Source organism: Haemaphysalis longicornis, unplaced genomic scaffold, assembly GCF_048455015.1.
Source record: "Haemaphysalis longicornis isolate Haplotype H1 unplaced genomic scaffold, Haemaphysalis longicornis Haplotype H1 scaffold_2, whole genome shotgun sequence".
Lineage (NCBI taxonomy): Eukaryota > Metazoa > Arthropoda > Arachnida > Ixodida > Ixodidae > Haemaphysalis > Haemaphysalis longicornis.
Window position 1 is genome coordinate 34,234,377 of NW_027526295.1, and position 17,020 is coordinate 34,251,396.

The 17,020-nt window shown below is 48.2% G+C and overlaps 1 protein-coding gene across 2 annotated transcripts in view; it reads left to right on the top strand.

The window, feature by feature from the left end:
* Window positions 1-1,044: 1,044 nt before the first annotated feature.
* LOC144167052 (uncharacterized) overlaps window positions 1,045-17,020 on the top strand; it is a 29,227-nt gene continuing 13,251 nt past the window's right edge. The window contains exons 1-8 of one of the 2 annotated variants that reach the window (XM_077696441.1): window positions 1,045-1,268; window positions 1,330-1,506; window positions 4,864-4,917; window positions 5,924-6,047; window positions 6,532-6,573; window positions 7,517-7,616; window positions 8,903-8,976; window positions 15,499-15,645. In XM_077696441.1, the coding sequence (XP_077552567.1) occupies window positions 1,189-1,268; window positions 1,330-1,506; window positions 4,864-4,917; window positions 5,924-6,032 (420 nt within the window). In that variant the 5' untranslated portion in view covers window positions 1,045-1,188 and the 3' untranslated portion in view covers window positions 6,033-6,047; window positions 6,532-6,573; window positions 7,517-7,616; window positions 8,903-8,976; window positions 15,499-15,645. The remainder of the gene's footprint in view (window positions 1,269-1,329; window positions 1,507-4,863; window positions 4,918-5,923; window positions 6,048-6,531; window positions 6,574-7,516; window positions 7,617-8,902; window positions 8,977-15,498; window positions 15,646-17,020) is intronic. The other variant, XM_077696440.1, reaches the window with a different exon arrangement.

The following is a 17,020-nucleotide window of genomic DNA, read 5'->3' on the forward strand; positions in this document are numbered from 1 at the left end:
AATGTTGCTACATTCTCCTGCCTTGTCAGCTGAGGGTGAATATTCCCATTTTTATCGCTGTAGCTACACGGTGGTACAAGTAAACCTCTTGAATTAACTTCATCCGACAAGTTTTGCCCGACTACTGCACCTTTCTCAATCAGCACAACTGCACCCAGAATGTTCGAGCTTGTAGAAGAATAACCTGGCTAGGCGAAGCCTTCACATTCTACGATTGAAATGTCGTACATTTGCTGAATTCCTGCATAACTGCGAACCACAACTCATGCAGTTCCCAATGTACGTGCTGACATCGGCGCTTTCTACACCACTCGCGCCACTTACGCCAGTTTCCTCGCGCAAAGACCCATCATTTTGGCAGGACGCAACATAGGTGGGAACCACTGTCATCCATTTGGATGGTTTTTGGCATGACTTTGACGTATTTGGTGGCGACAGATGCTCAGGTATGTTAGGGAAAATACAGGGCGCCGCGCCGTCCCTCAGAGTCCACCTGCCTTACGGTATCCTTACAGTTTGACCGTTCACAGCGTGTTCGTAACAGTTGACGACGTCTGAAGGCTCACAATGAATGTCACAAACGTATGTTATGGCGTAACCTTGAAGTTTTTCCGCGGAATCGCGATTTCCCACGCCTTCAATCCGTCAGGACCCTCCGGCGCTTTGAAGAAATGCCGCTGCACGGACTTGGCCGCTTCCGAAGCATACCCCGCACGGCAGCCTGGCGCGCAGCACGTCAACAAACTGCACCGACACCTCAGAGATCCATTAAAATATGTATGCACGATGACAGCACAGAGCTAATACGTTAATACAGACGTGACGAACAGGCGAGCGCCAACAGCACAGCGAAAATACATGGCCGGGGCGAGCCTCGCTCCACAAACTAGATCTCAACGCAACGCCAGCGCCACCTCTCGGAATGGCGACAAAATGGTACCGCCTCTCGAGGCGCAGTTTGCAAACTGACCTAATCTAAAAACGTTGGCTATATCCGACCACAGTTCATTTCATTATCATCATCAACCAGCTGTGCATGAGTTTTCCGCATGAGTTTTCCGCGGGTTTTCGGATGTTCTGCTTGATACAAAATCTCCCTGTTCTGTGCTTGGTACAGCGTTGCTGTTGTCGTCAGTAGAACACCACTTGGTCGCGTAATAGGAGGTGAGCGCCTTGCACGAGCTGGCCATGTTCAAATCTGAGCACTGTTCGTTCGTAAGGACGCACGCGCGGACGACAGTGCGCTTGCTACGCGCAGCAGCTCGAAGGTAAGCGCGAGTGCGACGATGCGCTCGCACGCACTGAGGTGCTTTTTCCTTGTTGCTGCAGGCCAGTTCCCGTGATCGAGGACGCCGCCGTCCCTGCCGCCTCGGTGCCTCCCCGCGAGCCGGCCGCGAAGCAGAGCCAGCCGCCCCGAGCAGCCGACGACGAGCGAGAGAAGGCCGAGGCCCGCCGTCTGAAGCTGCGCGAGAAGTACCGCGCCGATGACGACAACAAACACGACAAGTGAGACACAGTGCTCAAGGGATCGCCGAGACCCAGGTGCGCTCTTTAACACTCGAAAAATTGGTTTTATCAGCGGTGTGATCAAATATCAGTGCAACCTCATTTCTGGGAACTGAGTAACGGCCACCGCTGCCGGCGTCATTAGATCAGGGGTACAAACGTTAAGTACCGTTAACAGCAGAGTCGAAACCAATAAAATGTTTTCGGGAAAAGCTGGCGACAGGCAGAATATTGCTCTGGGTGTCGGCCACATACCGGAGGGTTTTGACACGCTGCTGTGATGCTTCCAGGCCATCCCTAATAAACTTAAAAATGATGAACGCATAAAAAAATGAGCCAGATCGCTTCTCTGTTCCCGCTTGGCCTACCACAGGAGCTCTTTTCAATGGATTCTAGGGACATGGGATATTCAGGCCCCTCTTGTATCCCTGGGTGCTTTTGTCAATGCACCCCGCTCTCCGGCTGCACTGTTCTTGAGCAGGTTTCTCAAGTTAGAGGAGAGTGCTGTGCTTCTAACAGGGAGAACTCGTCAAGTTGGATGCAGTAACAGATGTGACAGTGGCCTAAAGCAAACCAAAGCCAGTCTTAGACAGTAACTAGTTACTAGTAACGTGTTACCGGAAGCTGGTTACTTTTTTAGTAGCATGTAACTGTAACTGGGAACTTTTAAGTTAGAGGCACATGTAACTGTAACAGTGTTACTTTGTGACAGAGTAACTGAAACAGGCAATACTGTTACAGATACTTCCCATCTTATAGAAAACTGCCTAATAGCAACACTCATGAAAGCCTGTATACAGTTTGTGCTTTCTACTGTTCCAGACTTCTTTCTCTACACCATTCACCTTTCCACAACACGGCTCCCCTCGCAGTTTAGGAGCGAAGGAGCGCAGTTTAGGAGAGGATGAGGTGAAAGTTTGTTCTTAGAGATGGTGTCTTAAACTATTCTGTCACCTTGAGCGAACAGAAACGAGAAAAAAAAACTGACAAAAAGAAACTAGAAATTAGAACTCTGAGAAGAGGGAATCTCTCGGGTATGCCAACTTTGAGCAACAACTCACCCAAACGGTCCGTTCGATTCACCCTGCACCTCCTGAACCAGTTCACAGGAGCGCAAAGCCGGTTCCGCCATCCTGCATAATCAGCGGAACCAGACCTGCACTTTTCTCGTTTGCTTCTGCACCTCCTCCTCCGGGAGTGCAGGCAAAGCCATGAACTCGTTCTGCACCCGTTGGCACCACTGGTGAATCGATTGCAGTTCAGGTGCCACGAGCTGCACCACTGAAACGAATGGTGAAGGGCTGCACCTCCTGAACTGGTTCTCGTGGTGCAGGTGATACGAACGGACCTTATGCTACAGTTAGTTTTTCTAATAAATTCCCCGACACCTAGTCTGCATCACCAAAAAGGCTCATGCAACAAAATGAGGCGTACACAATGATTGGTGTTCGGCTTGAGTGCGCCCTTCCTAGTTTTTCTTTGTCTAGGCTTTTACCAAGTGCAATTTTGACTACCCGCGTGCCTTCGTACATTTAACCAAATAAACTCTACCATTTTGTTTGTGATATATTTATTTATTTTTTTACAGTAACAGAAAAGTAATGAAGTTACTTTTTCATAGTAACTGTAACCGTACCATGTTGCTTTTAAAAATTCTGTAACAGCGACTGTATCAGAGTTATTTTTTTTTGGCTTTGGTAAGTGTAAGTGTAACACTGTTACTTTTTACTGGTAATGTTCCTATGACTGAGCAAAGCCTTCCGTAATGCACCGCTGCAAGCAAAGGATGGTTTTCCTTTTTTTATGCGAGCCTTTCAATGTACTCGCGGGTGAGCAAATTTTTTGAGTGATATTGTTATTGAGGGACTATGCAGCCCCTTGCAGATTGCTTGGCAGCTTATGGGTGGCGTCAGTGGTTCCTTGGTGCCAATATGATAGAGAACTCTGGCCCTGTCAAATGCTTGATGGGACTGTAAGAGCTGCTCGTCTGCCATCCTGCGCAGCGGTTGAAGCTGGCATCATTGAAACTTCCCACACCAGTGGTCTCGGTCTAGGGTGCAACCACAACCTTCACTGCTCACGAGTAGAGCTTGGTAACCTTGTTTAGCTGAGCAAGGCACGGCTTGAAGTTTGCATAGTGCAGAACAGAAAAAACACAGTGGCCACCTAATGTGGTGAGCCCTGCCACTGCCACTGACCAGCCCTCCTGGCAGCTCACTTTTGGCCACTGGTTCGTGCCCCAGAAAAAGACCAATTCTTTTTTTTCTTCTGTAGAAATTCGAGGAGTCAAGTTTGCTTCTGTGATGCTTGCATTCAGTTGTAAATTTTATTTTATTTTATTTGTGCATACTGGGGCTGTTTGTGGGTGCTTACAGGTGTGCTTACATGAATAAATGTGGGCAGCATACTTAACACAATTTGAAAAATTTTCACTGGGCATGTTCCTGAGAAAGCAGTCAAGTGCATGATGCGAGGAAAATGAACCTTCTGACTAATAAGCAAACAAACAAGAATACATACACATACCCTGCAGCAAACTTCTTTCTTGACATGAGTTTTTTGGAACAGTTTACGGAGAAGTGAAGTTTTTTGAATGGACAACATTGCCTCGCAATTTATTTCAATAAGAAATGGCTGTAAGCAGAAGACTGATATCAGTGCTGTCTCAAAAAGACATTTGCTATAATTTGCATAGGGCTTTCCAACTAACTGAGTGAAATTTGGGTTAGCTGAAGGTTTGGCAGCACAGTACTTTAGCTGGATGGTAGTGTTCTGCAAGTTTATGTTTACTGAAGTTTGTGTAAAACTCAGTACGTGTTTCTTTCGAGTAGATATGATGCACTTGGTTTTAGATGCTTTGAGTCTCTCACACTATGCATGGTACTTCACATGAATAATAACTTATAGCATTGCAGCGCTCATTCAAGATTATAGACGCGACACAGTCATGTGGCACATCCAAATGGTGATTGGGTTCGGCACGGGGTATCACTGATATAAACCAGAAAGGTGACCCTTGGGGCACTCCTGCTTATGCCTCCGAATGATCAGGATTGTACGTACTATCACAGCACAACTCTGACGTGCAAACAATTGAGTGCGTCACTTTTAGTGCATGCTGTGTGGTGCAGTGATGGGAGGCATGCGGGGATTCCTGTGCAGCCCCAAGTATGCCTTGACAGTCCTTCAATAAGACACTGGCTTGCCTATCTTATCCAAATGTCCATCTTAAACAATGAGTAACAACTCGGTTGGGGCGACACCATCATGCTGCCCAGCCATTGTGCGGACGGCCTGGGAAGTTGCGCCGATCAGTGTGTTGTGTGCCGTGACATTGTTGCGTCCGTGTTGTTGCAGGTTGGCCGTGGTGGTGACACCGCTAGGAAGTACCCCTGCAATGAGCAGCTTTTGGTGAGTGGCCCTTCTTGGGTGTCATATGTTGAGGTTGTGAGGAGGTCTTGGGGACAATTTTTTCCTTTTAGATGTGGATGACATTGGCAGTGCCCTGATTGCGGTCACGTGTGGATGCATTCTAAGACAGGATCGAAAAATAAAAGGCTTTTTAAAGATGTCAGTACTGGGCGTCGAATTTGGCCATAGTGGTTTCACCAAAGTGGAAATTGTAACCAGTTGCTGGTAAATTGTGATTCAGGAAAAGAACTTTGTGACAAGATTGCAAAGCGGCGTAATAAAAAAACTGTGCGGATGTTGTAAAAAAGGAGGGCACTTGCTGAGCATTGGGGCAGCTGGTACCCAGTTGCAAGCACAGTGCACAGGCACTGACTCATGGTACCTCACTCGTGCTACACATTAAAATACACTTTCTTCTTTAGTTTATTTTTTGTCACAAATTCCACGTTGTGTACCTTAGGTAATAATGCATACCAGAGTTGAGCACGTGCTTGGTCTGTGTGAGGCTCATGAGTGGTAGCCTTCCTGCACAGCTGTGCTGCCGTGTGGACAAAGTCAACTGAAGGGTGTGGTGCGTACGGCGAACCTTAAGGATACACTAAAGGCAGATTAACAGTTTTGGCTTCAACTGTGAAAGATCATGATGCCTTGTTTGCTGAGAAAGAAGTAATCAGAGCTGGCATTTCTCTCTGCCATTCCCTTCTATTTTTCCGGGACATTTCCGAGCCCGTCACAAAGCGGCCAGAGTCAGCCGAGTCTGGTAATTACTCGATCTGTGCCATTTTCCTGAATGCCCGTTCTCATTGGTTTTCACTTTCGTAGCAGCCCGTGAGGAAGGGTTTATTTGTTGCCATTTTGGTGTGATGGCATGCAGCAAAATTGCCCACCAAGTTCCCGCTCGTTATTGCCGGGTAATGGGGATGTTGGCGAGGACTTCACACGAACGTCCAGAATGTGAAGTCCTCATGAAGTCATCGTGAGTGTGAAGCCATGAATGTGTGTGCAGTTCAAGTATGAGGACCTGCAGAGGTGCCTGCAGAGGCTGGGCAAGCGGCTGCGCCAGGCCAATGCGACCTTCACCCTTTGATCCCCAGGGGCTGCCCTGCCCCCTGTGACCGGTCCTGCCCTCGGTGAGTGCTCCCCTCGATCCCCCGGGTGACTCCAGCTGGAAAGTGTTCGGGGGAACAGCCAATCCTTTGGCCTCAGTTGTTCAGCAGACAGGGTGTCAGGTCCCCAGAATTCCTTTACTCTGGACACGCGTGCGCTTGAGGCCTGTGAAGTCAGTAGAGTACTTAGGGGTGCGGATTTGTGCACTTGGGCCAGTAGCTTCGCCACTCTGCTCTGGCACGGAAACCTGTTCAGCAGTGCTAAGATGGGGGCTAGCACGTATGGTAAAATGGAAGACTAAGAGACCTCTGCAATGCATGCAAGCAATCACAAGCCGACAGAGTGCTTGTGGAGCACTGCAGATAATGCAAGTGTGTCCTTTGGTTCGATAATGTGTACATGTTGGTAGAGTGTGCAGAAAACATGGAGAGAGGGACTACCAAAGCTTGCTACGTTTGCAGTGAAGCTGATAACTACATCAGTGCACCTGCTATTGGCTTGTTCCAGGGAGAGACAAAGCATGTTGAAAACAACGTGGCATAACGAATGGTACGTGGGAACAAAAATTTATTTAGATGCTGTTTTCTCACTCCCACCCCCACCTTCTTGTGGTCATTAGTGTTTTGTGTGAATAAGTCAGTCGATAGTGTTCGCTTGCCTTGTGTGTGTTCCTGTGTTTTCTTCGTCATGTTTAAACAGTCACTGCAGTCTAACATGAGCATGAATAGAATCCTGGTGTGCAGATGTGTTTGTGCTGCATTCGAGTGCATCATCAGTATGAATTGCAGTTGTCAAACAAAATTGATTGATTGATTGATTGATTGATTGATTGATTGATCACATGTCTCAGTGTGTTTCATTGTTATTCCGCGGGAAACTCTACCGGCCATTTCAAGTCAGTCCAGTGTGTGTGACAGGGGCAAAGGCAGGCATCCCTGGAAGCTCCTTGAAATTGCCTTGGACGCAGCGTCTTTTAATGAAGTGTCCAGCATCCCTCGTGTAGCTGCACTCTGTCCTCATTTCAGTGAGCCACATAAAGGGCTGACCAAGGTGCTGTGAACTAGGTCAGCGCTGACTTCTTCTCTCTGTGCTTTGCAGTCGCCTCAAACTGCAGGCACGCATCGTGCATCCCAACATTGCGGTCACATCCTTATTGGCTGTGGCAGCTGAGGTGCTTGTTGCTGTGTCTTGTGTGCTGCCTTTCTAGACACGGTTTTACCTGACGGGAACATGTGATACTTTTTGGGCCATTTTTCTGAGACAACGTCTCCTGTCCAGATGCTGAGGACAGTCAGTTGTGTCTACCGATAGCAAGGAACTCTGGTGGTTTACTTCTGTCACCACCTCTAGCTGCATGTGTGTGCATGGGTCAAGGCTTCAAATTGCAAGGCCTGAACAAACTGTGCATTGGGAAGTGTCTGGCATACTTTTTTCCTGGCAGTAACATTTGGTTGTCTACACTCTCACAAATGATGATGACCGCTCTGTGCAGCCCATGGTGTCAGGGTACCGCAACCAGGACGAGTTCTCTGTCCGCCAGGGGCCGCGTGGGGAGCTCAAGACCGTGGGCTTCCTGGTGGGAAGCTTTGCCGGTGAGTGGTGCCCTCTGCAATGGAGCCACCTCTGTACCCAAAGTGGCCATGAAAACAAAATGCAAGGTTGGCTCGTTAAAAGGACCGCCTTGTCTCGATAACAGCGATACCTGTTCTTACTGCACACTACAGACAAGTAATTGAAGTGTTATTAAGAAATACATACAGAGCAGTGGCGACTCCCTAGGAGCTTGCGGGTGATTTCCCTACAATGTCATGGAATCCTGTTTGTGTGACTGGTGGCCGCCCACACCAAAGCCATCAGGAAGAAGCGTGAATGGGTGATTGCAGTGGGGTCTCCAGTACGGTCTAAGTGATACAGTCTTCGGCTGACCGTATCACTTGGATGCTAGCAGGCAGGGAACACACTGACAGATAAGTATGTTTTTAGCGTGGGCCCATGTTACGTCACTCCTGCGTATATTACATCGCTTTGCGTAAAGTTCCAAAGCTTTTCAATATTTTTCTTTTTTCAGTTATTAAAAAAGCGTCTTGCATGGTTGTGATTGAGCCGAGTGAGTTACCAAAGGCTAGCTCTTTCAAATTGAAGATTGATTTGATTGATTGTAGGGTTTAACGCGCCGACGCAACGCAGGCGATAAGGCGCGGCGTAGTGGAGGGCTCCGGATTAATTTTGACCACCTGGGGATCTTTAACGTGCGCCGAAATCTCGTACACACGGGCGTTTTTGCTTTTCGCCTCCATCAGAAAATTCAAATTGAAGAAAGGTGTATTCTGTCTTCATGGCCATGTTATAATTAAGGGGGACCCACCTGTTAACATTCCTATGCGATTTACAGCTTCATGATCCGTCGGCTGAAAAACCTTCGTGCACCAATACGAAAGAATTTCCAGTTGCATAGAAATGGGCACAACAGCCTAGTTTACTTATTTTATGAGTATATCACTTCTGTACTGAAGTAAAGAAATAGAGCTCTCGCATGGTAGACACGGAGTGCCATCTAATGAAAACTAGAGGAACTGAAATGCACTTCTTGTTTATTTTTGTATTTCAGTAAAGATGTGCTATATTTCCGAAAGGAGGCAACTTGGCTGTTGGGAACATTTTCATGGATTTTTAAAACTTTTCGTATTAGTACACGATGCTTTTTAAGCCTGTGAGTCGCGAATTAGGAAGTCCTATACGAATGGGATCCAATGAGTCCTCTTTAAGCAGGCCTAAACGTAACGGAAAGCAGTGTGCCAAAAAAGTTGTCTCAGCCTGGGCTTTGCGAGGAACGGAGCATAGTGCAGCTCTTAATGGACATGAAAATGTGCGCTTGCAGATTTGGACCGTGTGGTGTGCGTGAGCCCCGAGCACGTTGTGGTCTGCTAGGAGAGCCACAAGCAAGTCGCCAGGGTGGGTGGCGTCTTTTATTACTTTTTAACACAGACTGCTTTAACACACCCATGCACAATACACATGTGTACACACGCACACACTCGCACTGGAATTACACCAGGAACATGGATCCACAGACATAAAATTCTGGTAGCATGATTTCTCTGTAGGGGTGTGCAAATACTTGAATATTTGAATGCAAGTCCAGTAGTACCTCCACAAATCGGATATTTACCACAGTCAAACCTCGATGTAACGATGTTGGTAAAATTCGTAATTGTCTACGTTACATTGAAATTTCGCTACAATAAAATTTGCAGTTACAATGAAGTGTTAACTGCGTTAAGTGGTTCCTACAAACGAAAACGTGGCGCGCACACACGGCTGACACGCTCTTTCTGTTTTTGTCAGAGCTTAATCGTTTACGCGGGCATCAGCGTGAACCGCGTGGAGTGTTTTTGGCACGCAAAATCGCGCCTTGCAAGCCACAGGCACTGAAACGCAACACGAAGAGGCAAACAAAGTTGTTCATGCGGTAAAAAAAGCAGATAATGTAGGCGAAATTTCTACTCTTAAGACGTCATACGTGCCGCTTAAGCGGAATTCACACGATGGAGAAATCCTGCCCTTCTGGCCCGCGAGACCCGCTCACGTGACCGGTCTTAGGCTCCGCCCCTCAATATGGATCGCCCGTGGATGCTGCGAGAAAGGAAATGCCTCCGCATGTGTTCGCCCGACGGTGGCGGCCCTCAGCGGGGAATGGAACCTGATTGTGGCACGTGGAGCGGCATGGAGCCTGGCAACGCGCGGTCACTGCGATCACGTGGTTTTGTGTCGTAGCAGGTGTAAGCGGGTGGAAGGGTGACTTTTCTGACGCGGTGTGGTCAACACGTGGGGAAGTGACAGGTGCGGGTGCCACTTCGGGATATCGCTCTTACAGTCGAACCCCGCTACAACGAACTCTGCTTCAACGAAATTTCCGCTTCAACTATATTTCCAATTCCCCGTCAGCTAGCCATGGAAGTCAATGCAACAAAGTCCTCGCCACAACGAACCATTTGTCAGGCTTGCTTTCGCTTCAACAAATATTTGATTATTTGGGCAGGGTTTGAAAAATTAATTTACAATAAAATAAGCATAGCGCCAGCTATTTGTAACTTTTTATACATTCAGGACGCTTAGTTTCACCGAAAACATGCACAGTGCGCCCACACCGCCACCCAAAACAAAAAAAAAAAAACAAAACAAAAAAAAAAAACTCATAGGCGGACGCCATTGTTTGATGGTGGTAACGATGTGGCTGGCCGTCTTTACACAGGGTGCAGGCCCGGTTTGCCAAGCCGCAGCTACAGCCAATCCGTATCCAGTTGAAATTGCATGAATGTGCTCCGCTGCTGGCGCGGTGCCGTCATGTATGCGTTGTGAGCAGCTGTCCTTGCCGTTTTCCTTCTAGCATTCTTCATAGCCAAGAGCAAAAATCATGTTTGCGTGTTTGGTCTTGAAGCCGAGTCATCTTATCGTAGTCGCGAGCGTGGTCGGGTTAAATGCAAACGCGCGCGTCTTGCCTGCCAAGGTCAGTAGCTGCCGTGCCCTGTCAGAGGATAAGATAACGGCACTGCTCCTGCCACAAGCGAGAGGGGGGCTTCCCACTGCCTAGCAGCTATCTGCAAGTAATCAGCTCGGTGGACACGCCTTTTTGTACAGCAATACGCTTTGCAAATGCAAACAGATAACCATTGGTATGTTTGTTATTCGAATAAACATGAGTTATTGCGCGTCACTCCTTTTTCTAAACATTGTTTATGCTGCCAATTATGCGGAAACATACGGGGCTATTTTTCTGGCCTTTCCGTGGTGTGTTACGGCAGTATTCGCCTCAATGAATTTTCGCTTCAACTAAATTTTTCGCACATCCCGTCAATTTTGTAGTGAGATTCGACTGTACTTCAGGTGCTGTTGTCAGGAAAACAGGGAGAAGCATGCCTTGGTGTTTGGGGGCGCTATGGGCAAATGCGAGCAAGGGAAAAAAAAAAACGATACTGCAGGGTGCCTCACCGAGAATCCCCTCGCTTCCTCTGCGCTGTCGTCTTCTAGTCACTCTGCATAGCTCCGCACGTGTGGATGCGCCGCCAAGCCGGATAATCCGGTCACGTGCTGTTGACGTCACATATCCTCCCGCCTCTGCGCGCCTGTTCCTCCGTCGTGTGAATACCGCTTTAGGAAAGCGCCCACCAAATATCCTCCACGGTGGTAAGCGTAATCGTCTCTGGCTGGGCCAGCCGGTATCCCCGAGCACTTCGAAGCTCCTGCCGTGTGGTGTGCGCCACCCCATTGGCGAAAGTCGTCAGGCTCCTCCCACTGCCACGTGCAGCGTGAGTCGCTTTATGGCCGAGGCAGAAGCCGGCGGCGGCGCGCAATCGCTGACGTGGGTGTGAAAAAAAACCGTGCATGCAAGGCTCATAGGAACCCACAAATGCTGGGCCACGCACTTGCTGGAACGATGGAACCCAACAAGCATGAGTGAACTTGAATACCCAGTTTGTAGGCAAAGAGCTTGTAGGCAAGGAGCTCGCTCACGGACTCCGTGGCTCGCAGCGTCCCTAGGTTGCTGTTCGCGTTTTATCGAGACCCTGTTTCGCCGCTTGCGTCTCCCAAAATCTACTTCTGCAACTAAAATTTTCTGCCTAGTTGTTCATGAAACTTCGTTACATTGAGATTTCGGCAAACGGGGCTTCGTTACACAGAGGGTGAAAATGCATGGTGTGCATACACTTGAAGGTAAAAAAAATTATGCGGTTCGTTACATCAGCGGTTTCATTACATGCAAGTTTGTTACATCAAGGTATGACTGTATTCGAATTTCAGAATACCGTATTTTCACGATTCTAACACGCTCTCAATTTAACGCGATGGGAAGTTTTGCAATGAAATTCTGAGACAATAATATCATCAGAAAAAATAATTTAAAAATAAATGTGCTCAACAACTGGCATAGGTACGCCCATTGAGGAATGTGTACACCAAAATTTACTCGCGTGATGTTGTTAGATTGTTTCGGAGTGTATTGAGTTGGATGTTTGTGTCCATGGTGATGGCGCTCGACGCTGTGAAGCCAATTTCGGTTTTTCACCCGATGGTAATGTGCACACACATTTAAAGGTTGCTTTTACTGAAAAAAGGTGTGCGTTAGAATTGTGCAAATACAGTAGTCGAGTGGATTTTCCGAATGTGCCCGACTCTGCGAAAGCAAGAAATATCGGCCCTCGTTAATGCTCTGCTGGTTCATCATCTGCTCGGCAAGTTCCATCCACATCACGCTTTCTCTGAGTGCGCCTTGCAGAGGCCGTAAATGCTGCACAAAGTAATTTGTGATTGCTTCGATAATAGCTTCCCTTTGTGCCATTGCCGCCAACTCTAGCAGTCATTTTAAATACTGCAGCAGGATGTTTACATGTTAGGGCAGCTTCCGGTACAAGCAATCGGTGCCGCTTTTGTTGTTTTTGTCGGCACCCTCGTTAATGGGAAATCAAAAGTGGTTCTGGCTTTTTTAATGAAGCTGGTGTATGTTTATTGCATGTTTCTTTTTTTTTGCTTGGGGGATAGCATAGGCTTGTGCAGAGTGGCTGTAGTGCGCGTTTTGTTTCCCAATCATGTTTCCCAATCCCGATATGCTTCCGAAGAAGTGCCTTATCATGGTCCGTGATTGTGGTTGTGCGCTGTGTTTTTGCGTCATATTGTTCATCCCTGCGAAGTTCTCACTTCGCAGTTACGAGGTGCTGTCTAGTCGTTGCCTGTGATGTACAATTGCAGTACAACAACTCCAGTGCGACACGGCTTTATTTAAAAAAATTTTTTTCCAACCGCATATCGTGCCCACTCCGCATTCCGACCCGCCGCGGTGGCTCAGTGGCTAAGGCGTTGCGCTGCTGAGCACGAGGTCGCGGGTTCGATTCCCGGCCGCGGCGGCCGCTTTTCTGATGGAGGCGAAAAGCAAAAACGCCCGTGTGTACGAGATTTCGGCGCACGATAAAGATCCCCAGGTGGTCAAAATTAATCCGGAGCCCTCCACTACGGCGCGCCTCATCGCCTGCGTTGCGTCGGCGCGTTAAATCCCACAATCAATCAATCAACCACTCCGCATTCCGAAAGTACTGCCTCATAGTGGTTCGGCAACTGGACTGCTGCGAATGAGAGTTCAAAAGGGTGTTCTTCGAAGGGAAAAAGGACGTCGGAAGTTCTGAAAATGTAAAGTAGCTTCTGTTTTTGCACGAAAACCAATGAAAAATTGAGGCTTATAAGTGGAAATGGATACTCCATATTCGATTCGATATTTGACTTCTGTTCCCAATTCGATTTGATAGTCTATTCGAAAGTTACCTTTCGGTATTCGCACACCCCTACTTCTCAAAAGTCTGTTGTTAACAACTACAGTGGGACACCGATTGCGCGACTTCCTGGGGACTGGGAAAAAGCGTCGTAAAATGTGGGCATTGTAAAATCTTAACAACAATTACGTCTATAAGTACAGTTTCATGGGACAGATTCGCAAGAAACTTCAATGTAAACCTCAAACTAATGCTTTGCAGGGCTTGGAAACCCAAATTACTAAAAAAGAAGGTAAATGCGAAGAGAATAGCGCAGTGCAGGTGGCAATCACGTTGTACTAAAGCAAACGTTGTACCGTAGTCCACTCCAGCGATTCCTGCCAGCTAGTGCGAATCATGGCGCACGCGCTTACGACAAACACACGTGGCAGCCTAAGCCTGTGAGTGTAACTGTGTTGGGGATTCTCTGCTGAGTGGGAGGCATGAACACCTGCACACTGCCCCTGCGACCACAGCGCAATAAGACAAGAAGGGACGCCAGCCAGGGGAGGGGGAAAGTGGTTGTGCAGATGAACGGGCCACTGCCTGAGGGGAGAAAAACGAAACATGAGACGGAGAAGGAAGCTATTGAGGACAGCACTGATTGACTGGCTCAAGGTCTACAGAACAGGCCTGCGGCACTTTCATTTTGTCTGCTGATTGGCCGTACACTTCGCGTTGGTTGTCGGATAAGTCAGGTGAGGCAACAAATTGCATTGGGTAACCAAGGTTTCTACTGCATTGTTGACACGGGGACTTCGCTGCGACTCCACTTGTCCATCACAAAACTCAGGCTGTCGTAAAACCTGGGGACAAGTAAGCGGGGTTCTCACTGTTCTAGAGCTCCCTCACAGCAGTGATATCCACTTCCAGAGTGAAAACAATTTCTACCTGGGGCTTTACTGAATGGGCAGGTATATGAGGCAAAAGTGGTGGTTGCGCCAGCAAAAAAAGAACAAAAAAAGAGGAAGGGGGAGATGGTAGAGGAGAGTATGTTGAAAAGCACACATGGGCAAAAAGAACTAACGAAATTACTGGGTGATTTATCGATGGAAATGCAGCTGCATTGTGCAGCTGAGGCCTTCGAACACGTGCGGTGTTCTGTGTAAGGTGCTGCGAGGCACACAACGTTACATCAGAGTCCACCTCCTGATTAATCGTCCCGTGTAGGGAGGGGAGGATGCTTGATCTAGGGCAGCTAACGTCACCTGCACTCGGAGCCTTCTGACGAGTGCATTGGGCATTGGGGTCCTGCATACTGTAGCTAGTGCCGCATGCATACGTATTGCCGCCCACTGAAAGCCTGTGGCTTGAATTTGTTCCGAAGAAAGGCTTTTTTTTTTTTTTTTTTCAGAAACAGAGCCCTGTATTGTTATATTAAGCACCTTGAAAGGCAGTGCAGTAGACATAGACATGAGGGAAAGAAGATTGTAGGACGACACTGTAGTTGCAACTCATTTTATTGAAACCACAACACAAACATAAATACAACAGTCAAACCCAGGCGTCGTAGGCTGATGGTGCTCATTCTTTTGGTGTGTCCCCTTGATGACAGGTTCTTCTGTTTTGCAGGAAAGTGAAGCTAAGCTCAGCCAAGTTTGGTGATAGTGTTCCTCAGCCCGGTTGTGTGCTGCTTGTGGTGTGTGAGCAGCACAAAAAAAAAAAAAAAAAAAAGTCAATGCGCTCAGGAAACACTCACTACCTACATAGCGATTTTTTAAATCAGTCTGTGAATCTAGTCTCAAGCAATCCTGGCACCTCTTGGAAGAGGGAAGGTGCCCCTGCGATTTTGGTAGGAAGACTGTTTGCTTGTACAGCCGATGTTCTTGGTAGAGTTTAGCCCTAACTCTGGCGTGTTAGTTCGAGCGACCCACACGTAGTAGTAGAGCACGCACAGTGTCAGGCACGTAACCTCCTCAAATAATGGGCCCCGAAAAGTTTATTTAGTTTAGAATGCATACCGTGCAGTGAAGGAGGAAGAGGGAGACGGCCCCACTCGTATTGCAGGCCCTGCACGATGGTGACCTAGTACAGCCTGGAGTATTTGGGTCAGAGTTGTCGTGGCCAGCGTTCTACGCAGGGCATGCCACACAACCTGCTGTGGCAGCTGCTCTGTTATGCCCTAGCAGGGGTGTGTCCAGTGACGTTCCCTGACCTCCTTTTCCACCCTGTGCAGTCCTTCCAGGAGTACATCCGCCGTTCCCCCCTGGAGGGCTGCTACGAGACCCAGTTCCGGGGCCACTGGAAGCAGCTCGTGGTGCGCTCCAACTCCCAGGGCCACCTCATGGCCATTGTCGTCGTGCACCTGCAGCAGCTGACACCAGTGAGTGGGGTCAGAGTGAGAAAGTGCGAGAGTAGGGGATGCATGTTGAACCACAGTGCAAGCAATCGGCTCAACGTGATTGCCAGTACAGTCGACTCTCGTTACAACGGACCTCGATAATCCGGCGAAATCTGTCCGCTTTATCCGATGTCCGTAATATCCAAACTTTGCCGCGGGGGGGGGGGGGGGGGGGGGGGGGGGGTAGGCGCCGTCGCCGTATAACGTTTTTTCGGCTCACTAATGGTAGTTCTGCAAGTATTTGCCGATTATAAATTGCGCAGTATTGTTAAGAACGACGTAAATCACTAACAGGGGTACTTTAGAAAGTTGCTGTGCATGTTCTACTTCAATGAGCGAGGGCCATTAGTGGGTGCAGGAAGGCGGCGGTGACCGCTGAAATATCGGCGGCATGAGCGATTCTTATCCCGATAATTGCATAAATGCTACAGCAATTTGCTGTAATGTTGCTCTAAAAAAGCGTTCTTGGCACACGTTTGGTTCACCTAGTTCTGCTGATGAGAAATTCATTAGGTGAGCGGGCGGGAACACATTTTACCTCACTAAAGCAAGACTACTGCTAACTGAATTAAAACATTTAAAACATTCATACTAACGCACCTTTCACAATTATAAATTCGTCAAAAACTAACCCGAATGTGGGCTAGGAACAAACACCGGAATGTCTCACTTCTGACCGTTTGGTCACGACGCCTTTATTGTACTTTATTCCAAAAAGTGCGCGACGAACATCCGAAGTAGGAAACGAAGAAACACAAGCTTTTATTTACGTTTGGCTAGAAAAGAACTTGGTAATCAAAGACTGGCGGCCCCCGTTAAGGGTGGAAGAGGTGACTTTGCGCCGCATTTCAATTAGCTGCATCACCTGAACAGAGCAGTCGTCTTGCTGCTGCTGAAAGTAGTCTTTGACCTCCTCGATGCGGTCAATCACTTGCTGCGAAGTGAGCTTCACTTTCGGTGGCTCACCCTCCTGCTCACTGTCATCATCTGATGACAGCTCTGCACGGCCTTCAATAGTGGCCCTTAACTCTTCATCCGTCAGCTCCTCGTTATCGACAACACCGTCGTCGCAGCTCACGAAATCGGAGAAGCTCTCTGCTCCGAATGCCTCCCTGATGCGAGGCCACACTGATGGCTCATCATCGAGGCCAGACAGTTCATCTACGCTAGATGACTCCTCGGAGGCGGTGCCACTGTTCCTCAGGAAACCAGCCTTCCTGAAGCAGTTCTTGATCACATCTGCTTTCAGTTGTTGCCAGATGCTGGCCAACACTTCGACCGGGAATCTCACGTCTATTTTCGATTCCCGGCTGCTGTTCATGTCGAAGAGCAGGCGCTCGACAAGGCGTGTGCGGTA